Source organism: Talpa europaea (genome assembly GCF_964194135.1).
Source record: "Talpa europaea genome assembly, chromosome: 11".
In the NCBI taxonomy this organism is placed as follows: Eukaryota; Metazoa; Chordata; class Mammalia; order Eulipotyphla; family Talpidae; genus Talpa; species Talpa europaea.
The window spans coordinates 64853680-64878709 of NC_140078.1; the positions used below are offsets into that span (position 1 = coordinate 64853680).

The window sequence follows — 25030 nt, forward strand, 5'->3', positions numbered from 1 at the left end:
CTTGATCTAGCTTTAACAAAAGGGGAAATTTATTATAAAGTTACAGTTGTGTCTCACAAAGTTTAAGAGAAACTCAGTAGTGAGTAGAAGAAAGAGTTAGAAAGCCATCAGAAACCCCCAAAACTCTTTTTCTTTGTTTTTCACCCCTGTTTAGGTTTTTGAGCGAATTAGGAAGACATAACTATGTTACTCCTACTTCTTATCTTGAACTTATTGCCTCATTTCGACAGCTTTTGACTAAGAGGCGACTTGCTGTAATGAAAGCAAAGCAAAGATATGTGAACGGACTTGACAAATTAGCTTTTGCTGAATCTCAGGTAATATGATGAGCTGCCCAAAATGGTAGTATATAATAGGAAATATGAGAAATAATAATAAGAGCTACAATTTACTAAGAATATAAAGTGCCAACCACTCTGTTATGTGCTTCATAAACATTCCTTCAATTATTCCTCATAGAAATAAAGGAGGTATTAGTGTGACCCCCATTTTACAGATGAGTAACCAGAGAATTAGAAAAGTAAGTTTCTCAAGCCAAACAGACTCAACTTATTATCAGCAACTTTTTTTTTTTTTAAAGATTTATTTATTTATACAAGCACTGGGTATAGTCAGAAGAGCGGGAGGGTGAGAGAATTCACCAGAGCCAGAGCAGGAAACAGAACAGGCAGACGGACGAAATACACTGCTGAGGGGAGCAGTGGGCGGCAGGAAAGGTCTGCGCGCCATGTGGGACCCTTGCCTGTGACCTGGGATTGAACCGTAGCTGCAGAGGCTGCTGGCAGCTTCGCAGCCCAGCGCTCAACCACTGCGCCACTGGGGAGGCCCATTATCAGCAACTTTTTGGCATACCGAGAGAATATAAGTGTGGCTTGACTTTTTGTTATAAATAGGTTTATATCTTTTATTATAATAAAGGATTTTTAAAAATGAGTCAAGTGCTGCTAATACTTGTTACCATAGTACAATTAAGCCACAAAGATTTGGGTGGTCCATCTTTGCATTGTATGCCATTCATGGAGCTGCCACCTTGTTTTCTATCTGCATTTCTTCCACGGTAACTGCATTCTCCCACTGCCCTGTCATATACTCAAGGAAGATAAAATCTTTTGTGAAGAAAATCAGCCATAGTCTTTCATTGTTTTGTTTATCATATAAAGAAGTGAAAGAAAAAGATACAGTTTTCTGGTTCCAAAACCCTATAATACATTTACATTTCTATTGATATTCTATGTGTCTGGTTTCCATAGCTATAGAAACTTAATGACTTTTAACTCTCTATTCAGGTTGGTGAGATGAAAATTGAGCTTGTTCAATTACAGCCTAAGTTGGAGGAAGCTAAAGTTGAAAATGCACGTATGATGCAGGTAGAGTATTCTGAAATTTTTTTTAATGTCAGAAGACAATTGAAATATGTAAAATTAGCCTTAGAAACAAATCCTAATTTTTTCTCACTAGATCTTAGTGTTGTTACCCTTTTCTACTGATGGGCTTATCTCATTAGGTCCTGTGTAGGTTCTGTTGTTTTTAAAGGAGCTGAGGAGCCCATTGTCAATTATGGCACATGTGTATGCATTTATCTTCTATTTATCTGTGGCCCTCCAACCTTAAAAATGATAGGTTTGAGTCTCTAATCTTCGACATTCTTTTGTGTCTTAGATTGAGAAAGTAATAGCATGTTTGAAGAAGTCTTTCTTTTTTCTCTTCTTTAGATTATTGAAATAGAGTCTGCACAAGTGGAGGCAAAAAGAAAGTTCGTGAAATTAGATGAAGAGATAGCCAGTGGAAAGGCTGAAGAAGCCCAAGTTCTGAAAAATGAATGTGAAAGTGATCTAGCAGAGGCAATTCCAGCTTTAGAAGCAGCTCTGTCTGCACTGGATACTCTGAAGGCAAGTGATTGTTTAGCTATCTTGTGCTTTGTCATAAAGAAAAACTGAATACGGGTAGTAGGTTAATTAGGTATAATTCTATTTCAGTGAGTGCCATTTATATTGTTTTTGTCCAGTCAAATGAAACTTACCTTTTAACAATTCCTCTTGGCTTTTTATATATTGTTTATAATTTTAACTCAGGATAGTCTAGTGGCATAGAACAAATGATCTCTGAGAAGAAGTTCTGTACATGGACAAGGAGGCATATGTTTAATATAGTATGGTACTTCCCTTCTGCAATCTCTTGGACATGCATGTAAAGAAAAACTTCAAGTTCATTTCCAACACAGATATGGATGACAACTGTGCATTGTACTGTGTTGTAAAAGACTTTTTACAGGGTCTTTAGGCAAGAACAAAACTCCTCACCCAACAGTAGGAGAGACAGTTTTTATTATGAAGGGAAATTCAATATAATAAGATGATTCAGGATATTCAGATTCCATTCTTTGCCTTCTTTCCTCAAAAATGCTCTAACTTTCATGTAAGAAACTGACAAGATGGTAAGCTCAACCCTGTGGGCAATTTAGCATCTTACTAGTTCAAACTCTGATTATTTTAAGGAAATTACAGAAACTTCCTAATGCTCTCATTGTACCTTGAGTAGGGTTTAAAACCCTGAATTTGTTTCCTTTTTCCTCTGGCACTTTAAAAACCTCACATTTCCTGGTGGTTCTTAACCAGGGTTCCATTTATAGCCTCAGTAAGTGAATGTATGTAAAATTTGTATACATGTGCAAAAATATTTTTTCTGTAAGGCTCATAGCTGTCGTCATATTCTCATAAGGATCTATGAACTCCCAAATGTTCGAGAACCATTGGTTTTAATTATAACTCTTTTTTGTTGATTCTTTCATGATCATGTAAAGTAAAAAGTAATTACAACTTCTGATGAAAATTAATGTTTTCATTATTCTTCAACATTACTTTAAAATATTTCATTATATTAAAATGACCTATCCTTATGAGGCTGTATTTTGTTTTGATTTAGCCATCTGATATTACAATTGTGAAATCAATGAAGAATCCTCCATCTGGTGTTAAACTAGTTATGGCTGCTATTTGTGTCATGAAAGATATAAAGCCAGAAAAAATTTCAGATCCTTCAGGAACTGGAGGCAAGGTAGTAACTGGACATAGACTTAAATCATATTCATGAATGTGAAGAACACTTTACAACAACTATTATCAAATTAAATGTCAATAGTACTTAGTCCAGGAAAGAAACTTTATTTTCCAGATTGAATTGAAAGCACTATCTGTATGTATTTCAGGGTAAAAGCAAGCCAATATAGCATCAGAAAAATGTGGTTCCAATTGTTTTCATCTCTTTTCCTATCTATGTAGGATTCCCTACTATCATGGAGGTGAGAGTAAATGAACATTTTTCTAGCAAAGATGCTAAGAATATGATATATGGTTATTTTGTGGTTTGTGAGTTTTCAAAATATCCTACTGAGTTAAGCAGTATAGTGAAATTGTTAAAAACATGTACTCTGGAACCAGAATTCAGAAATCTGACCCCACCAGCAGCGAGACTTTGGGCAAGATGAATAATTTCTATGGAATTCTGTAGAAACAGGACTCTCATAGTACCTCCCTCATAAGGTGACCATGTAATATTACTTGGAGTTATAGAGATAAATACCAGAAAAGGTGAAAATAAAAACAGTTGAAAGTGGTTACCTTTGAAGAGAGATGTAGAGAGGGGTAGAGAAGCAGTAAAGGTTTCTTTTAAAAAATGTATAAAAAAAATAAAAGACAGGGGAAATGATTCTGAGTGAGAGCTAGTAAACAGTTTTGCAGCAGTATACCACTGCTTGAAAAACATAGTTTAAAATTCCAGACAAATACTCTGTCTTTATAAAGCAAAACAAAAGAAAAACATAATCCTTTGCTGTCCTCGGAATGGTTATTTATGTAATAAACACACCCTTGCCACAGTGAGACCCACTAGAGAATAATTAAACTCACTGTATCATTTCCATTTTGAAGCTACCCTAATTTAATGCTGCACAGGGAAGTAATTAGGTGAATTTTGAACAATAGGCTTAGGGGAGAAAGGGCAGAATGTATTTCAAGAAGGGATTGCAGACAGCCTCAGCTAACACAAATTATACATATATAATAAAAAATATATAACATATATAATTAATAAAAAAGGAAGGCATTGATTCTATCCTAAATAAATTTATAAATTTGTTTTCAGGTTTTTATAATACCTGGATTTGAATCCCTAAAGTGGAAAATTAGAATTTATTTTTTGACAATTTTATCCTTCATTGATATAATAAAGAAAATAAGTAGGCTCTTTTCTTACCAAGTTATTCTCATTTACACACACACACACATACCCATACCAGGCTTCTGGAAGTAGAAAAAGTATGTTCAGCTAGTTAGTTAACATCTGTTATTAACATAAGTACTGTATATATTATCTCATAACTGGCAGAGCAACATACAACCTTTGTCTTTCAGCTTCTCTTTTTCACTTAGCGAGCCCAGGTAAGCGAGGCAGTTACCTATAAGAAAACGTTGGCTACCTTTTTTAGTTCACTTGGGCTGCTATAACAAATTACCATAGACTTATTACCTTACAAACAACAGAAGTTTATTTCTCACAGTTCTGGAGGTTGGTGAGTATAAGATCAAGACTCCAGCAGATTCAGTGTCTGATTTATAGGCAGTCATCTTTTTGCCTTGTCCTCACAAGGCAGAAGCCTGGAAGGGAGCTCTCTAAGGTCTGTCTTTTAAGGGTACTAATACCACCTCCCAAAGACCCCACTTCTAATTACCATCATATTTGGGATTACAGTCCAACATAAGAACTGGGGGGATGGACATAAACCCTCAGTGTATAGCACAGCCTTTCTGATTTGAAAGGGTCATGAATAAAGGAAAATAAAAGTTGAAATAATTAGAAAGTATTTTCTTATATGAAATTGTGATTGTGTTTATGCTAGCTTCTTTTCTGAAGTCTTCCATAGAGAAATAATCACATTTTCTTTATAATATTTAATTTTAATAGTAGATTATATAAGTTCATGTTCATATTTTAAATATTAGATATGTTTAACTTGTTCTCATGGAGAAAAGACTCTTTGTTAACAAAGAACTATAAATTGACATTTTGAAAGCATAAGGTTTTACTGTATAATATACCTTAAATTTCAAAAGAAACATTTTATATTAGCATCTTGTATATTTAGTAAGTTTGCATAATTTTTACTTGTAGATATTAGATTACTGGGGTCCTAGCAAAAAACTTCTGGGAGATATGAATTTCTTAAGAGATTTGAAAGAATATGACAAGGACAATATTCCAGTAAGTTTCATTAAAGTTTTTCTATAAATATAACTGCGAAGATGAATGTCTCTAGTATTATGCAATATTAAATAAAACATAAGTATATAGTCCTTTTTCAGGATTAAATGATAAAAAAGAAATATTACTTTTATTAATGGCTATATTATAAATTATCATAATGCATAAAACCACTCCTCTTTCAGACCATTGGAAGTCACTTAATGAATTACCATTTTGTGTATTATTGACTTCAAGTGTTTTCTGTATCTTATAATAATTCATTTACTAATAAACTGTAATCTTCTAATCAAATGTATGTAAGATAAAAAGTATATTGTTTTCCATTCAAACTTTTTCCTATTTATTAATATTTCATTATTCTTTTCCCTTGTTTCTATGATCCCCAACCTGTGTAAATCTTAATTTTTAAAAGAAACATCTTGCCCTGTGTTTGTAATAAGTTTGCATATTTTGCACTCAACTATGACTTATGTTTCTGCTATAATAATGTTTATTTTAGGATTATCTTGAAGTATTGATTTTGCTTTTTAATGACAACTAAATTTTTATACAATTATTTTACTATGATGATTTTTTGTCTTATAATTGTGTAATATATGTTAAAATTTTAAAATATAAATCTTTGTTGGGTAGGTGACTGTTATGCAGAAGATTCGTGGTGAATATTTAACAAACCCTGAATTTGACCCCCCTAAGGTTGCTAAAGCTTCTTCTGCAGCTGAGGGTTTGTGTAAGTGGATCATGGCTATGGAAGTGTATGACAGAGTTGCAAAGGTAATTTGGTGATCACCATATCCATTCTCTATTTAAATATTCCTTGAAATTAAAGCATTGCATATATGTAGTAGTTAAGACATTTCTAAAAATGGTTCCAAAAAGAATTTGTTCTATGCAACAAAATCTCTTGCCACTGATCAAGTACCTCAAAAATGAACCAAATACTTGTGTGTCACATAATCTGGCTGGGGCCAGTGCTAGTGGTAGTTTCATGGGAGCAAGGATTATCAGTGATCCTTGAATTGTCCAGACTGACCTATGGTTATAAGTATTTGAAATAAAGGCAAATTAGAATTTTTTTCTTTTTATTTATTTATTTTATTTTTTTTACATCATTGTTCATTTTTATTTTTTTCCTTTTTTTAATTTTAATTTTATTTTTATATTCCCCATATAATTACAACGCCCTTATTTTGACCCCATTCCCTCCTTTCCCTGCCCCCCACCCCCCATAGAGTGTCTCTGGTTCATAGTTGTTTGTTGATTTTGATATTTTCTTATAGTTATTCTTTTTCCTGGTCCCTTGTTTAAGTTTTCTAGATTCCTGCTATGAGTGAGACCATCCGGTATTTTTCTTTTTCTTTCTGGCTTATTTTGCTGAACATGATCCCTTCCAGCTCCATCCATGTTGCTGCAAAATGCATGTGTTTATCTTTTTTGAATGCTGAGTAATATTCCATGGTGTATATGTACCACATCTTCTTGATCCAATCATCTTAGAAGTTGATGAGGGGAGAACAGAAGTAAAGAAAAATCCAAAACATCAAGGGCAAAGTGGCAGATTTAACTTTTGCATAGACAAGCTGGAGTGTAAACAAGAGAGGGGGGTGAGAGGATTCATCAGAGACAGAGTAAGAAGCAGAACAGGAGAATTCACTGAAATACACAGAGTATGAGACAGAAGAGATCTGCTGTGCCCTATGTGGGTTATTTCCCTTGCCAGGGATCAAACTTAGGCCATAGCAGTGATAGTGCTGAGACTTAACCCCTAGGCCAAAAGGGAGGCTCCATAATAAATATTTCTAATGCATAACATCTATAAAGGATTATACAGATGTCAGCTTTACATAATACACATCATAGCTGCACATTTTGTTCCCACACAGGTAGTAGCTCCTAAGAAAGCCCGGTTAACAGAAGCTCAGAAAGCCTTAGGTGAAATAATGGGGCTTTTGAATCAAAAGAGAGCAGAACTGGCAGAAGTAGAACATCATTTGGAGAATTTACAAAAAGTTTTTCTTGAGAAAACTGAGGAAAAGGCTCGTTTAGAAGACCAGGTGGAACTCTGTGCTAGAAAACTTGAACGAGCCTCAAAACTAATTGGAGGACTAGGAGGAGAAAAATCCAGGTCAGATTTCTTCTCATTTTAAGATTTAAGTATGTGATACTTGACTTTCTTTGGATACTTATTATGATTGATTTTAAAATGACTGCCTGAAAATGTGGAATATTCTAAATACCTGTCAGCCCTCTTCAAACCAGAATATCAGTGTAAAGGCTAGTGTTTGCAACTTGCTTTCAAATGATTCCAAAAAACAGAGGCCAATAAAGCAAATTATAACAATTTTTAATTTAAGTGATAAGAGGGTGTTTACTGTATAATTATTTTCAATATTATGAATGTCAAAATTTTTCATAATAAAATATTTGGGAGTAGTGGCTATGTATGGCTCACTTGGCTAAATTTATTTCAAAGGGGATATAACTGGTTTGATCTAACAGAGTAAGTTAGCTTTATTCTAATTATTTATTTGGACTGACCAACTAGCAATCTCATTTATTAATTATATTTGTTGAATGAATGGCGTAATAAGGTATTATGCCTTTGACCATGCTTTGAAGTATAGATGTAGGTGGTTTTGGAAAGCACTTTTTTATTTTATTATTTTCAATAAGTGGAAAAATTACCAACCTTAGCAATAGTACGTCAGTTTCTATACAGCTTTAAGTGTAATTTTTAGTAATGAATTTCAAGTATTCCTGTGTTTTACATGCTAACAAATACTGAAACAAATTAAAGGGCCAGTAGGCCAAACCACACTAGAGAAAATGATTAGACAAATGCTGGTTGTTTTAGTTTTGCTTATTCTGAAGGATCAAGTTCTGCAAAAAAAAAATGCCTAATACTCTAATAATGAAAGGTGGATTGTCAGTCACATAAAATAAACATGTATTATAACATGTGAGAGCTAGAAAGGACCAAATCTCCTGATTTTAGATAAGCAAATACCCAAGGATTTCAGGTTTTTTTGTTGTTGTTAAAGAACTTGAAGCCCCTGATTTTCAATTACTATCTTTCATTATACTCTATTGTGTATCTGCTTTGGTTGATCTCACAGATGGTCTCAAGCTGCAAATGACATTCAGATAGTATATGAAAACTTGACTGGTGATGTCTTAGTATCAGCAGGCGTAATAGCCTACCTTGGTGCTTTCACTTCTGGCTTTCGACAAACATGTACAGAAGATTGGAGCTTGTTGTGCAAGGTAATGGTTTTATATTTCATGTTTCTTTTTAGAACATTCAAAGAACATGTTAGAGTATTGCTTAGATGAGACCATTATAAGAACAGAGAAGAAAAGAAGTAACTGAAAATATACCTCTCTTTTTGCTTCTTCTTTGATCAGAAAAATACTTCTATAGTCCTATATGTAACTAAGTTCTTTCTGTTCTTTAGAATTATTAAATAAAATCTAATGATAAAATAATATTTTAAAATGCCACCAATCTAAAAACATGAAAGAAAATATCAAATTTTTGTTTTTTTCTTACAGAAGAAAAAAATTCCATGTTCAGAGGCATTCTCATTGAGTAAGACCCTGGGTGACCCAGTAAAAATTAGAGCTTGGAATATTGCTGGATTACCAAGAGATACTTTCTCCATAGATAATGGAGTGATTGTTAATAATTCCAGGCGTTGGTAAGGAACACAAAGCATTTATATTTCTATTATTTGAAAGTTTTCAAACAAAGAGAAAAAGTGAAAGAATTTTTAAAATAAGCACAGATGTAGCTACCACCTCCTAGAATCTGCAGTTGATACTTCATTATTCTTGCTGCTTTATGACAAGTTTATCCATCCCTGGATCCATGTATCAGTATACCCTTTTCTATACATTCCAATGGAAGTATATCCGCCACCCCAAAATACTCCAGCATGCATATCATTAACTAAAGTTCAATATTGGTTTGTGTTTTTTTTCTTTTGAGGTAAGTTCCAATGAGGTATATTCCAATTAAATATATAAAACAAGTTACCATTCTATTAGGCTGTTGAAAAAGTCATGATGCATTTTTGCTTTAAAAAACAGAAAAAAATCATGACTTTTCTGACAAGCTAATACAAGCTTCAACAAAAGTATACACTTGTGCCACCCAAACTGCTCTCAAGATATAGAATATGACTAATTCTTAGGAAGTTTTCTTATATCCCTTTCAGCAAATCCCCCATACTTACCCTACCCAAGGAAATTATTGTTCCAGTTATTTTCTACCACAGGTTAGTTTTGCCTGTTCTAGAACTTTATGTAAATGGATCATGCTGTCTGGGCTCTTCCACATGGTATAAAGTTCCTATTTTTTGTTGCTGAGTATTCCATTAGGTGAATATATCCCTATTTATTTATGTTGTTTACATATTCTCCTATTAATGGATATTATATAATATATTTATTTTAACTACATATTTCTACCCATGTTTTAAGATGTCATAACTTAAGATAATTTGTGCTGTTTAATTGCTGTCTTGAGATATAATAACTACATGAGCTTTACAAGTGGTTTTTTAAAATTTTTTTTATTTTTTACATCATTGTTCATTTTTAAACATTATTTGCATCCCCCCATTCCCTCAGGTGTAGTCCCCATAGAATTTCCTTCACCAATGCACCCGTGCACCATCACCTCAGTCCCCTGTGCTTACAAGTGATTTTTATAGTTACTCTTTTACTGCTATCACTTTGGAAAATTATTCTCATTAAGAAACAGTTTCCTTTAAAAGATTAGTCATGTGTCATCTATTTTAAAAGTCGTTTTAAGGAACTATATCTCAAACATACTATAATGCATATTATTGAGATCTTGTATTCATGAGAAACTGTTGTTAAGTGCCCTACATCTTCACAAACACCTGTGATGATTATCATTCCTATTTTACAGATGAGGAAATCAAGGCCCAGAATGATTTAGTAATTTGAAATTTAGCGATATACCTGGATATGTAGTGGAATCAAAATTTGAGCCCACGCATTTTAACATCCAAATCCTTGCTCATGATTACTATGATGTGATTATGGAATACGATAAGTTACTATCTTTAAAACTAATGGAAATTTCAACCTTCTTTTGGAATATGAGATGCATTAAATATATAATGCATTTTACATTCTGAAAGTTTGATTTAATTATTTGTATTCTTTGGAAATCTTACCAGATACTTCCAGACATCTGAGTTTCTTTTATATTGATAGTATTGTTTTAATAAAATAAGGTTGTGTTGTATTTTGAGTATTCATCCACTCAGAATTTTCCTTGTGAGTGATCACTATTAGGTTGAAATCTCTAGGCAATAACATTTATTATAATCTGAAAAAGAGTATATTTATCCCCAAAATTAAGTTCTCTGGTAGAATAAGGAAATGCTAGTTAACAGAATATTCTACCCTTGAGTCTTTATTAATAGTTTTAGAGCTCTTTTCCATGCATTTGGTGGATATTCAGATTTCTTAAATACAGCTCAGAAAATGCTATTGGGATAATGTATGTGAATTTTTTTTTAAAGATTTATTTATTTATACAAGCACGGGTACAGTCAGAAGCACGGGAGGGTGAGAGAATTCACCAGAGCCAGAGCGGGGAACAGAACAGGCAGAAGGACCAAAATACACTGCTGAGGGGAGCAGCGGGCGGCAGGAGAGGTCTGCGCGCCTGTGGGACCCTCGCCCATGGCTGGGGATTGAACTGGCACTGCAGAAGCTGCAGGCAGCTTCGCAGTCCAGCGCTCAACTGCTGCGCCACCAGGGGAGGCCTGATATATGTAAATCTTAACTGAAATTCAAGGAAACCAGAGATTTGTATGTAGATTGTTGTATGTAGATTGAAGAAAATTCATTTTCAATCAGGAAGCTGACTTCCAGTAAAATAATGTTCCAGTGGAGTTGCCCTTTCTATCTGTTACTTTCAAAAGGCCATGGGCTAGGTTAGTTTTGAAGGGTAAGTCTTTATTCTTATAGTCCAGACTTTACTTCCTGCCAGTTGGACCCAATGTGGTCATCCATGATTGCCATTCTTCTCTATACCAATATAAATGGTCACCGAGGCTTCATCTCCCTTCTCTATCTCCTGACAGCAATACCCAGTAACATGATTCATGTTCAGTCTTTTGGTGACTCACTTTAGACTATTTTAAATGTATCTCAGAGAAAAGTTGTTCATGCTATGGGTACCATAGTTTAGAAATAATTTTTTGTGCCTCCTCCTTATAATTTCTGTTAAAATATTGTGTAGTGGTTGACAGCAGTGCAGAGTCTGGTGTCAGGCTATTTGGATTCAAATTTTCCTTATCACTTTCTATTTTGAGATTTTTAGTAATTTACTTGACCTCTCAATGGGATGACTGGGATATCCCATCTGTCTATGAGGGTAGTAACTCCTACCTTATAGGAATATTGTGAGAAATTACTTAGCACTTAGTAAACGTTCTCTGTGTTAGTTGTCTTATTATCATCTCCAAGTACCTCGTTTTTGTGTCTATATCTCATGTTCCAATATTGCATATGTTTTACCAAAGGTGTATATACTTATTAATCTTTTAACATATCTCTAGCTGCTTAACAGCAAAACTGTTTTCTCCAAAGTCACTTTGTCAGAAGCCTTGATAGATACTGCTTTTTTCCTCCAAGGATCTCAAATGTAGACCAGTTTTATGTTCATATCTAAATTAAGGTATACTTAGAACACAAATTACCTTTTCTCTCTGATGGACATAACAACCTTATTTTCCAACTATATTTGTAGTACTCATATAAGGCTAATTTAAGTAGGAGTTGGATTTATTTTAGCATAAATAAGAATATCATTTGATTACACAATCAAAAGCACTGATTTAGGCATTACCAAGAACACAGATTAACATTAAAATGCTCGTTTGTAGAAATTTATTTTCTTGTTACAAGGGAATGAACAAATACTATATTTTTCAGTGATAAGGATACAAAACAAAGAAAAATGTCCCATTAAATTGGACCTTGAAAGTTAATGAAAGCATGGTCTAAACACTAGATAACTTTTAAGCTGTTGTATGCAAAATAACTCTAATTTACTAAATACTTCTGTTTGCTGTGGAGGCAAAAATAAATTTTAACTAGTGTCCAAATTTTTTCATGCTTTTGATAGGATTTCAGCATAATTTGAGCTGAGAAGGAAAACAATTAGTTAATATTGAATTGTTTTTACTTTTGAAAAGGAAAGAAAATAAAAACATAGTTATCTGGGAGTGTTTTTTTTTTCACTGATTTATTAATTTTTTTATTTATATATATTTTACATCATTGTTCATTTTAAAACAATGTTTGCCCCCCCCCAAGTAGAGTCCCCATAGAATTTCCTTCACCAATGTACCCGTGTACGATCACCACAGTCCCCTATGCTCCTCCCTCCCTCCTTCTGATCCCTCTCCCTCCGCCTCTCCTGCAGGATGTCTCTGGTTTATAATTGTCTGTTTTTGTTTTGTTTTGTTTTGTTTTGTATTGTTATTATTTTTTCCCCTGATGCCTTATTTGGTTCCCCTATATTCCTCCTATAAGTGAAACTATTCGATATTTTTCTTTTTCTTTCTGACTTATTTCACTGAGCATAATTCCTTCTAACTCCATCCATGTTGCTGCAAATGGCATTAGTTTATCTTTTTTGATTGCTGAGTAGTATTCCAGTGTGTATATGTACCACATCTTCTTGATCCAGTCATCTATTTTTGGGCATTTGGGTTGTTTCCAGGTTTTACCTATTATAAATAGTGCTGCAATAAACATAGGCATACAGGTATTCTTTTGAATCAATGTTTTTGTGTTCTTCAGGTACATCTATCTGGGAGTGTTTGATTAAAGAACTTATTCATAAGCAAAAAGAGGGAGGATTTTGCCATAAGAAGCTATTGAAAGAGTAAGCAAAGGTTTAGGAGAGCCAAAGTGACATTTTTCTCTGCTATTTTAAACATAATTTAATGCACTGTACTGAGTACAAGAAGGACCTAAGAGAGTCAGCATCACTGAGGAAGAAGAGAGCACATTATATTTTGAATATCTAAAACCATGAATCATATGTTCTTGAACACCAAGTCTTTTCCATATTTCCATTAGGAAAAAATATTCCTAAATAGATCTCAAATATATACAAGATCAAAGTTGGAAATATTTTTTATATTATCAGAAATAACATTAAAATTACCATGAAAATGATTTATCATTGAAAAGATTATAGCTTATGAATTCACAAGGCCCTACTTCTGATTTGTAGTAGTTTTGTAACCTTGGACTCTGGACAGAATACTTCCTGTGACTACACTTCTTCATTTCAAAAATAACTGAGGAAAAAAAAAAAAACAACTTCTTTCTCACAGGACTTTTAGGAATATTAATACTAACAATAGTGATAATGTATGTGAAAACTTTGATTGATGGTGTTAATGTAAATTATATAATTTTAAAGAAATTTCAACATTTATTCATTCCCCTCAGAATTTTTCTTATTTTATTCTAGGCCTTTAATGATTGATCCCCAGGGTCAAGCCAATAAGTGGATCAAAAATTCTGAGAAAGAAAATCACCTCAGTGTTATTAAGCTATCAGATTCAGACTATATGAGAACATTGGAAAACTGTATTCAATTTGGAACTCCACTTCTACTAGAAAATGTTGCTGAAGAATTGGATCCATCTTTGGAGCCTTTACTACTAAGACAAACCTTTAAACAAGGTAGAAGTCAATTGATACTAGTTGGTAGAAGTAAAGATGATTAGATTATCTTTGAGGCATAAGAAATAAAACCACTGCATAAATTTAACAATAATGAAACTCAGTTCTTCTGTGTCATTGTTCTAGGTGAAAAGAATTTTGAAACAAGTATCAAGAATGAATTTTAGTCAAGTATTTAAAAAAAAAGCCTTGCTTTTTCTTCATTACTTTATCCACTGTTACTTAGACTGTTGCTCCTTAACAAATTATAAAGAAGTTGAAGCCAGCCTAATATTTCTTTTTCTTGTAACCATGGATCACCAAAATTTCATCATTAAGAATGGAAAACATAGGCCAGAGTGGACTTTAGATAAACATTGCCAATGTTGTATCTTTCTGTTTATAAAAATTATCTCTTTGCCAAACTCTAGTACCTTTAAGAGCTTTAGTCAGACACAGACAACTTTGGAATCATGATTGATAGAGGAAGAAAGTGCAAAAGGAATCTTGATTTAAAGGGCTGTATGACTGAAATGTTTTAGCTACCCCAGATGAGTGCATCTTCTTGTGTGCTTACTTGCCTCTGTGTCTGTGACTTTTGTAACATTGGTATTCTATTTAAATTACTTTAAACCTTTATTTATAGCCTAGAAAAGACCTTAACACAGAGAGAGGAGCGATGTAACTTTGGCTTGTTTAACTATGCATTTGTTTGCTAAAATATAGGTGGCATTGATTGCATCAGACTTGGTGAGGTCATTATTGAGTATTCCTTTGATTTCAAGTTTTATATCACCACAAAACTGAGAAATCCACACTTTATGCCAGAGCTGGCTACGAAAGTGTCTTTACTCAATTTCATGATAACTCCAGAAGGACTTGAAGATCAGTTATTAGGTATTGTTGTTGCAAAGGAGAGGTATGTATCTTTTTAGAGTACCCATATGATCTAGAGAGCAATATTTGTATGCCATTAATACTTTTGTTATAGAATTATTTTAAAATCTTGTCAATTTTTATATTTTGTTATTTTAAGATAATTATAAAATCCTTTAAAATACCCATTCTCTAACAAGTAAGTTATAAGTGAACTATGTTCTGTTGGGTTCTTAGTATGAATAGTAGGATTCAGATGACATGCCATGACTTCAACCCTGTATCTAATTGTTTGAGCAAACACTTGACCCCTAGGAATTTATGCTATGAACAATTACCAGAAATGTATTCAAAGACTTGTTTATAGGATGTTAATGAAATAAGGAAATACCTAGAATAACAATGATAAAGCAGTATATAAAACTATATTCATTGTGGGTAATATTTCATTTAAAAAGTTAATGTATATGTGGTTATTCATATGTACAAAGAAAAGATTGTGAAGGAATGTGTAAGAGTGCTAACAGTGATCATCCCTGGGAGTGATAGGATGATGGAGAATTTTTATTGCTTTGTTCATACTTTGAGGTTTTCCATTATTAGCACATGTTATTTTATAAATTTGTCGGTCATTGAGATGTCTGTATAACTTGGAGGGGTATATTTTCACACCTTCATGTGCGCACATGTTCACTCACCATCAAACTCCTGTGCCAATGTCCTATCTTCTTCCTCTGTCTCTTCTCACTTCCTCTCAATATTCATTCCCTCTGAGAGCCAGTATATTTTTCACAGAGTCTAAGAATTATTTTTGTTGTTCTTTGCAAGTTAGTGTTCTTTGGTTATTTATCGTCCACAAATAAGTGAAACCATCTGGTAATTGTCTTTCATTTTCTAACTTATTTCACTTAACATAATCACTTCAAGGTGCATCCATTATGTATCAAAGACACTATTTCATCTTTTTAAATTGCTGTGCAGTAATCCTCTGAATTTATACTCCACAATTTCTTATCCAGTTTTGTGTTGTTGAACAACTAAGTTGGTTCCGTGACTTTACTATTAACAGATAATGCTGCTATGAACACAGGAGTTCATAAATCAGAAAAAAATATTATGACACTTGTAAGAGCTATTAATAAGGAACTTCTTTCTGAAAGAAGTCTTTGATTCTACTTGAAGCTTAATATAACATTATAAAATGGTTTAATTGAATGAACCAAATTAAAAGTGAAAATATATAACCACAAACAACTTTTGTTACTTCCATTGTTTTAATCCCACTTTCACAGATTCCAAAGTATAAACATGTTATAATGTGTTTTGTAAAGTGGGTGTTATAAAGTGGATTATGTCATGTTGAAGTTACATACCACTTCCTTAAGACATAAGTGCCAATTTTGACTTTCACTTGAAGACCCAGTTGTATGATTTTATCCTTTCTATGTCTACTATTGAAGAAGAGATGATAAAAATTAGAACAAATATAGAAAAACCAAGTTGATAAGAAATTTCATACTCTGAGTTTCTTCACCTCTTCTTATTCTCACACACCCAGCTAAATCATATGAATAGACTTAAATATTATCACCACCTTTAATACATAAATGTAATGCTTTAATATATAAATTTAAAGCTTTTTTCTTGGCTTTTATTTATCAAATTATTACTTGTATGGAAATAATTTTTCCTTAGATTAAGATAAAGAGATTAATCACCTTAGTTTTTATTGCATGTTTACAGAATTATTTAAATATCTGTAAAATTGTGACATATAATGGTTAAATATGAATTTAGATAAAATACAAATTTAGACTAAATTTTTCTCTTTTTAGACCAGAGTTAGAAGAAGAACGAAATGCTCTTATTCTTCAATCTGCAAGTAACAAGAAACAACTACAAGATATAGAGAGAAAAATATTAGAAACACTATCATCTTCAGAAGGAAACATTTTAGAAGATGAAAGTGCAATTAAAATCTTAGACTCCGCTAAAAATATGTCCAATGAGATAACAAAGAAACAGCAGGTAAAAAAAAAAGAATCCTAGAAATTTTTCAATTCAAATGATTCCAACTTCCTTCCAGTCCCTGAAGAAAATGTTGTACAAAGCTTACTAGAAAAGAAAAATAATTTATAAAATATGAAAACATAGATACTAATTTTACACTCATGAAAGAATATCTCTTACTATTGAATTATTCATAACCTGGTCTGATCTATATGGTATCTATGCACAGAAGAAAAACATAATATAATTTTTTTTAATATTGCATAGGTAAGACAGCTATTCAAGTTTTAGTTGATCTTCATTCAAGTTTTAGTTGATCTTCACCTAAAAATTGATTGAGAATTTGACTTCTGTTCCTTGTTGAAGTAAAGTATGTAGGTAATTGCTAGTTGACTGGAAATAGATGATTCTAGGAACCAATAAGGATGTTCTTCTGACATTATCTTGTCATTATCAGGGAGAGGGATGTTGAGAGTGGGGGTGGCAGGGGGAGGAAGGGAAACAAGTGGTCTATAGTCGGTAGCACATTTATTATAAATTCACCTAACACAGCCAAAAACATTTTTTATATTACATATTTAATAGAAAAGTAATTGTAGACAATGTTATAGCTAAGACAGAGTCATGTTTTGCATTTCATAGTTGAACTAGGGCTCACAAAGAGTAGTTGAGGCTACATTTTACACATTTAAATGATACTGCAGTATGATTTCTGTAGGCTAACTTCATTGATTTTCAGACCTTTCAATACTTCTGCCCACCTTTCAATACTTCTGCCCACATATCTACACTGGGGTAATTAAAAAATAAAAATAAACCTAAATAGAAATTATTCTCATTGCTCAGTATCCCTCTGCCGCTCCTCACCCCATGCACTCCAGCTCTAGAGCAGAATACTTCCTTGGGTTGGGTTTATAGTTTTATGTGAATTTGATGGTAATGATGTTTTCTGGTCAGGTGTATTTGAAACTTTTTTTTTCATTTTAAAGCATCAACAGAGTACTATCTTAGAGTAGTGTCCTATGATAGCCCCCAACTAGGGACCATGCCTGAGATATCTCCTTTCCCAGTCCTTGTCCAAAAGCAGAAACAACTTCTCATCATCTTCTCACCATAATGTTTTCTCAAAGGAGAGAAAGGAAAGGAGGCATTTATGTGCTTATTTCCTACTAAGATTCAAGGAGGAAAGGATATTAAGTGTTTATTTGTTCCAGTATTTATAAAGAGAGAGAAATTTAATAAATCATAATGTCTTTTCTTCCATCGCTCTCCTACCCGTGCAATGTAAGAAAAACCATCTTCAAAAGAAGGTTTCCTCACATCATATAAAACCTGCTTTTCTTTTTTATCACAATCTATAAGATTGAAAAAAAAACAAAACTTTAAGAATTTTTTTCTCAAAGTTTCAAAGTGTGCCCTACTCCCCCAGAGTTTCCTTGACTAAGGTTCAATCTTTTTGATTTTTGTAAACTATGCTTCCATAATTTTGTCATTGAGTTAAGGAGTATTTTTTTAAATATAAACTTCATTATATGAAAATACATACTTCAATCACATTTCTTAATCTTCTTTTGTCTTTTCTAGATTGCAGAGAAAACAGAACACAAAATAGCTGAGTCCCGAGAAGGCTATAGACCCATTGCTAAACATTCATCAGTATTATTCTTTAGCATTGCAGACCTGGCTAACATTGACCCCATGTATCAGTACTCTCTCACCTGGTTTGTGAACCTTTATATCAACTCTATTCATGACAGGTAACCTCTCTAATTTCATTCATTCTCCCTAGGTTGGAATTTCACCAACCTTTCTATTAAAAGTATATAATTTTTTATTATGTAATACATATTTGTTATAGAGCATTGAAAATATGGAAAACTGTGTGTGTGTGTGTGTGCGTGTGTGTGTGTATGTATGTATGTGTATGTATGTAAGAGAGAGAGAAATGCTGCCTCTGATGCTTACTCCTTCTTCTTAAAAAATGTTGGACTGGAAATGAGGCAAGTCCTGGAAAAGAAATCTGAGGAAGGGTGTGTGTTAGTGGGGGTGAAGGGGTATTTTGATCTGAGATACCAGATGGGAGGGTTTGACTGTGAAAATAAAAGACTTTATTCTCAGGAGAATTTATGGAGATAGTAGAGATAGTACAGGGAGTGCCCCCTATAAGTCTTTACCCAGTTTCTCCAGTGGTAACATCTTGTGTAACCATAATACCTTATTACAACCAAAAATTTCATATTGGTACAAATTCAGAAAGTTTATTTAGATTTCACCAGTTTTACATGCATGTGTGTGTGTGGTTTTTAATTTTTAATAGTATATACTTTGTAAAAATCAAAGACACAATAAACCAGAGACACAATATAGGGGGGCACGGGCAGAGGAAGGATTAGGGTCAAAATAAGGGGGGGTGCAATTGTATGTGGAATATAACCAAAATGAAAATGCATACATTGTACAAAAATGAAAAATGATGTAAGAATTATATAAAATAAAATATTTAAAAAATAGTATGTACTTTGGTAAAATAAACACATTTTACATGTTCATTCGTTATTTTCCTTAGTTTCTTGGACTCAATATATTTTCCTTTTTTTTTTTTTAACCTTTTAGCAACAAATCCAAAATTTTGGAAAAGCGTCTACGGTATTTAAATGACCACTTCACATACAACTTATATTGCAATATATGCCGATCACTATTTGAGAAAGACAAGCTGTTGTTTTCCTTTTTATTATGTGCCAATCTCCTTCTGTAAGTTTCATACTTTTGCTTTACCTTTAAAACCTACCTGGAAAATCTAGTTGTTCAAGATAATTTCCCACAGAAGTATATCATGTTTTTGTTCTATTTAATTCATGATTTTACTTATACATTTCTCTGATAATGATGTTTATTTGATTTTTGAAATCTGTATCACAATAAAAGTTAAAAAATATTCATGTACAATTCCTTAAATTCCTACAAAGCAAAAATCTGTGCAACTCCCACAGTCTTTTCAGATTGGTTTCTTTCATTTAATAACATACACATAAGATCCTTCAGTGTCTTTTCATGATTTGATAGCTTATTTCTTTATTTATTTATTTATGCATACAAGAACTGGGGTGCAGGCAGTGAGAGAATTCACCGAGACAGAGTGGGGAACAGAACAGGCAGACTGACTGAAATGCACTGCTGAGGGGAACATTGGTTGAATCAGGAGAGGTCTGCTGCATCATGTGGGTTGCTCCCGGGCCTGCTGGGGATCAAATTCATGCTGCAGAGGCTGTGGATTGCATCAAAGTGCTGTGCTTAACCCCTTGCACCACCAGGGAGGCCCACTTATTTCTTTTTTGCACTGAATAATATTTCAATGTCTAGATGTACTGCAGTCTACTTACCTGTTGAAGCATATCTGTTGCTTCCAAGCTTTGACAATTATGAGTAAAACTGCTATAAACATTTGTGACAGGTTTTGTGTGCACTTAAGTTTTCAATGCATTTAATTAAATAACAAGGGGTGTGACTGCTGGATCATGTAGTAAGAAGCTCCCCCTTGTGTTCTTTTCCAGTCTCTACTAGAATTTGCTTCCTCACAAGAAGCGCCCACCATACAAATTTCTAGCACTTGTTTGTTTTTTTACAGGGAAGGAGTGGTTAATCTTGCTTGTGATTCATTCTTGAATCTATGTTTGTTATCAGCTTTTTGAAATAATAGTTATATTTTTCTTCTTCATTCTCTCTTTCCTAGTTACACATATCTTAGTTTCTCATATATTACCTATGTCTTTTGCCTGTCATTTGTATTTTCTATGCCTTCATCTCTCAAAGCTTTGTTCTTTTAGTTCCTTATTTCTCCCTTCAGCTTCATCTAACCTGTAACAAAATCCATCCATTTAATTCTAACTTTAAATTATTTTTAAAATAATTAAATAGGGCCTCCCCGGTGGCGCAGCGGTTGAGCGCTGGGTTGCGAAGCTGCCCGCAGCCTCTGTAGCTCCGGTTCGATCCCCGGCTGCTCCCCGGCCACCGGAGGAGGGTCTCATATGGCGCGCAGACCTCTCCAGCCGCCCGCTGCTCCCATCAGCAGTGTACTTCGGTCCTTCTGCCTGCTCTGCTCCCCACTCTGGCTCTGGTGAATTCTCTCACCCTCCCGCGCTTCTGACTGTACCCAGTGCTTGTATAAATAAATAAATAAATCTTAAAAAAAAAGTAGTTATTAAAAAAAATAATAATTAAATATATGTATGTTTTTGTATTTTTCTCTTCCACAAAAGTTACGTATCAAAAATGCTCCTTTGCCCCCTTTTCCTTTTTTTTTTTTTTATTATTGAAGTATCATTGGATGTAAACACATCCTTGCTAGTGTTTTCAAAGTATGTGATCTGCTCCTTCAGGTGTAATTATCACAACACACCCACCACCAGAGCACCCACAGCCCTCCACCATAGTTCATTGTGCCCTCTAAGCACCCAGTTTTCACCCCTCTGGATTTCTCAGTTCTATGATCAACTTTCAAGGTTTAATTTTAAAATTTGTCTTTCTCGGACCCTTTGTTCTATTTTGTACATTCCACATGCACGTGACACCATCCGGGATTTATATTTCTCCTTCTGGCTTATTTCTCTTAGCATAAACCCTCCCAGCTCTATCCATATTGCCACAAATGGCATGAGTTTATCTTTTTTATTCACTGAGTAGTATTCCATTGCGTATATGTACCACATCTTCTTGATCTATTCATCTATCTTTGGTCACCTAGGTTGTTTCCATAGCTTCACTATTGTAAATGGTGCTGCAATTAACAGGAGTGCAAGTTTCCTTCTGAATTAGTGTTCTTTGCACCTTATCCTATTATTATAAGTGGAAGTCACTCAACAGAGATCTCCTTTATCTTACTTGATATAATTGGCATATCATGTAATTCACCCATTGTTGGAATATAATTTTTAGTAGATTCATACAGTTGTGTAATGATCACCAAAATCCAGTTTTAGAATATTTCCCATCATCTCAAAATTTTTTGTGTCCCCATTTAGTCAATTCCTTTTCCTACTCCCAGCCCCAGGTAACCACTGATCTGCTTTCTGTCTCCAGCTTTCTTTTAAATTGTATTATGATAGTATATAGTTTTCCATACTTTTGCCTTTATCTTGTTTTTATATTTTGACTGTATCTCTGTAGACACTATTAGTTAAGTCTTGTTTGTTTTGTCAAATCTGATTATCACTACCTTTAATGTAATTGCTTAGATCATTTACAGTCAATGAGATCGTAATATTTAAATCTACCACCTTACAATGTTTTCTCTTTTAGCCATCTGTTCTTTTTCCACATTTCCTCCTTTTCTGCTTTCCTTTGACTTGAGTATTTTTTATGAATCCATTTCATACCCTTTGTTGGTTAGTTATAATTTTTTGTTTTATTATTTTAGTTTTCTTTAGGGTTAGAGTCTATCTTTTAACTTATCACAGTTTATCTTATTATGCTAGTGCATATTATATATATTCCCTCTATATGTTATATATATATAAAAAGAATTTATATTATAAAAACTTTCTCACCCCTCCTAGCCTTTGTTTTATTGTTGTCATATATTTTTACTTCTATGTATGTTTTTAACCCCATAGCACATTGAATTTTTGCTCAGTTTTCTTTTAGAGACACCTAAATAATAATAAAAAATATTTTTGTTTACTGGCACTCTTTACTTTTTTGTGTAGGTTCAAATTTCCATCTACCTGAAAGTTCTTCTAACATGTCTTATAGTGTAGAACTACTGCACTTTAAATTTATGCACATTTGGGGGAAAAACATTAATTTTTTGTTCCGATAGTATATTTTTTTATCTTTTGAAGTTGCATTTTGTTATTTTTTAAATCATCCATTTATCTCCATTATATTCACGTTATTTTTTATCTTCTTCAACATATTTATAATAGCTCTTTTAACATTCTTGTCTGTCATATCATCTCTAATCACTTTTATATATATTGACTGACTTTTCTACTGGTTATAGATGTTATGAATTTTATATTGGTGAATACTGTTTTTTTAAAAAAATTATTACTTTAAAGAACAGTAGACTTATTTTTGTAGGTAAATTACCACTGAATTAGTTTGATCTTTTCAAGGCCTTATCTTTAAGATTTCTTAAGTCTTTAAGATTTTAGAGTAGACTTTATTCTAGCTTCAGTATTAAGATATGATTTCTATGATGTAGTCACTGAATTCTTCTGGAATTCAACAAAGATTCAACTCTAGTTGGCAAAAACTCATATTTCATGAAAGCCTTGGTTTACAGCTTTTCAGGCATTCTTTGGTGGCCTTTTTAACCGACTCAGATATGACTTGGTATTTAACAGATTATTGAATTGCTTTTCCATGCATCTCCCTGCTCTCTGGCATTCTGCCCCCAAATTCCAGTAACTTCAGCCTTCCTTAACTCTAATCTCTGTCTCTTCAACTCAGCAATACTGTCAATCTAATATTTATCACCTCCCTGGTTTGTGGTCTGGAAATACCTCTAGGCAGATAGTTATGGCAACCATAGGGATAACCTTATTTGTCTCCCTTTTACTCAGGGACCACAGTCCTGTACTGGCTATTGTAAAATTTCCAAAAGCAGTGATTCATTCATTTTGCCCAGCTTTTTAGTTGTTTATAGCAGTAAGCTAAATCAGTCCTGATTATTTTATCAAGGCTATAAAAATAAGAATTTACTTCACTTCATTTTAAAATCAACAATATATAACCACCCTTATTTTGGAAATACAGGGCAAAGAAAGAGATTGAATACCAAGAATTGATGTTTCTTTTAACTGGAGGAGTAAGTCTTCAGAGTGTTGCGAAAAATCCTGATCCAACTTGGCTACAGGATAAAAGCTGGGAGGAAATTTGTCGTGCAAGTGAATTTCCTGCCTTCAAAGGACTCAGGTAGTTGTTTAAACATGATGACTTAACACTGAATAGTGATGTGCAAATGTGTAATCTAGTGATTTTTAAATGGTTCTGTGGCAAAACAACACTTATATGGACGACTAATCTTTGACAAAGGAGCAAAAATATGCAATGGAATACGGACAGTTTGTTCAATAAATGGTGCTGGGAAAACTGGACCACAACATGCAAAAAAATGAAACTAGACCACTACATTTCACCGTGCACAAAAATCAACTCAAAATGGATAAAAGAACTGGACATAAGGCCAGAAACCATACAATATATAGAAGAAAATATAGGTAAAACACTACAAGACATACATCGCAATAACATCTTTAAAGACTCATCACCCAAAGCAAAGAAAGTCAAGGAAAAGATAAACACCTGGGATTACATCAAACTGAAAAGATTCTGCAAAGCAAAAGAAACACTAACCAAAATAGAGAGACACCCCGCTGATTGGAAAAAAGTCTTTGCACTCCAGTCAACTGATAAGGGACTGATCACAAAGATATACAAAGAACTCACACAACTCAACAAAAACAAACAATCCATTCATGAAATCGGCAGAAGAACTTAAAAGACATTTCATGCAAATGGCCAACAGGCATATGAAAAAATGTTCAACATCCCTCATAATCAGGGAAATGCAAATCAAAACCACATTGGTGAGGATGTGGTGAAAAAGGAACTCTCCAACATTGCTGGTGGGAGTGCAAACTGGTCCAACCACTATGGAAAGCTGTGTGGAGGCTCCTCAGTCTACTAAAAATGGAGCTATTACACAACCTGGCAATTCCGCTCCTAGGGATCTACCCAAAAGACACAAAAACATTGATTCAAAAGAACACCTGTACACCTATGTTTATTGCAGCACTGCTTACAATAGGTCAAACCTGGAAACAACCCAAATGCCCAAAAATAGATGACTGGATCAAGAAGATGTAGTATATATACACAATGGAATATTATTCAGCAATCAAAAAAGATAAACTCATGTCACTTGCAGCAACATGGATGGAGCTAGAAGGAATTATGCTCAGTGAAATAAGCCAGAAGGAAAAAGAAAAGTATCAGATGGTTTCACTTATCACAGGAATATAGGGGAACTAAATAAGACATCAGTGTAAAAAAAATAATAACAGTACAAAACACAACAAAGCAAAAACAGACAATTACAAATCAGAGACATACTGCAGAGGAGCAGGAGGGAGAGGGAAGGATCAGAAGGAGG

The 25030-nt window shown here is 33.5% G+C and overlaps 1 protein-coding gene across 1 annotated transcript in view; it reads left to right on the top strand.

Annotated features, from left to right (window-relative positions):
* Positions 1 to 25030, top strand: part of DNAH12 (dynein axonemal heavy chain 12) — a gene marked incomplete at both ends in the record, with an annotated part of 141386 nt that overhangs the window by 94972 nt on the left and 21384 nt on the right. The window contains 15 exons of the mRNA XM_084248300.1: positions 155 to 317; positions 1287 to 1367; positions 1713 to 1889; positions 2923 to 3054; positions 5167 to 5256; positions 5893 to 6033; positions 7143 to 7384; positions 8376 to 8523; positions 8812 to 8957; positions 13793 to 14007; positions 14713 to 14905; positions 16698 to 16890; positions 18457 to 18629; positions 19486 to 19626; positions 23632 to 23790. Coding sequence (XP_084104426.1) covers positions 155 to 317; positions 1287 to 1367; positions 1713 to 1889; positions 2923 to 3054; positions 5167 to 5256; positions 5893 to 6033; positions 7143 to 7384; positions 8376 to 8523; positions 8812 to 8957; positions 13793 to 14007; positions 14713 to 14905; positions 16698 to 16890; positions 18457 to 18629; positions 19486 to 19626; positions 23632 to 23790 — 2394 coding nt within the window. The remainder of the gene's footprint in view (positions 1 to 154; positions 318 to 1286; positions 1368 to 1712; positions 1890 to 2922; positions 3055 to 5166; positions 5257 to 5892; positions 6034 to 7142; positions 7385 to 8375; positions 8524 to 8811; positions 8958 to 13792; positions 14008 to 14712; positions 14906 to 16697; positions 16891 to 18456; positions 18630 to 19485; positions 19627 to 23631; positions 23791 to 25030) is intronic.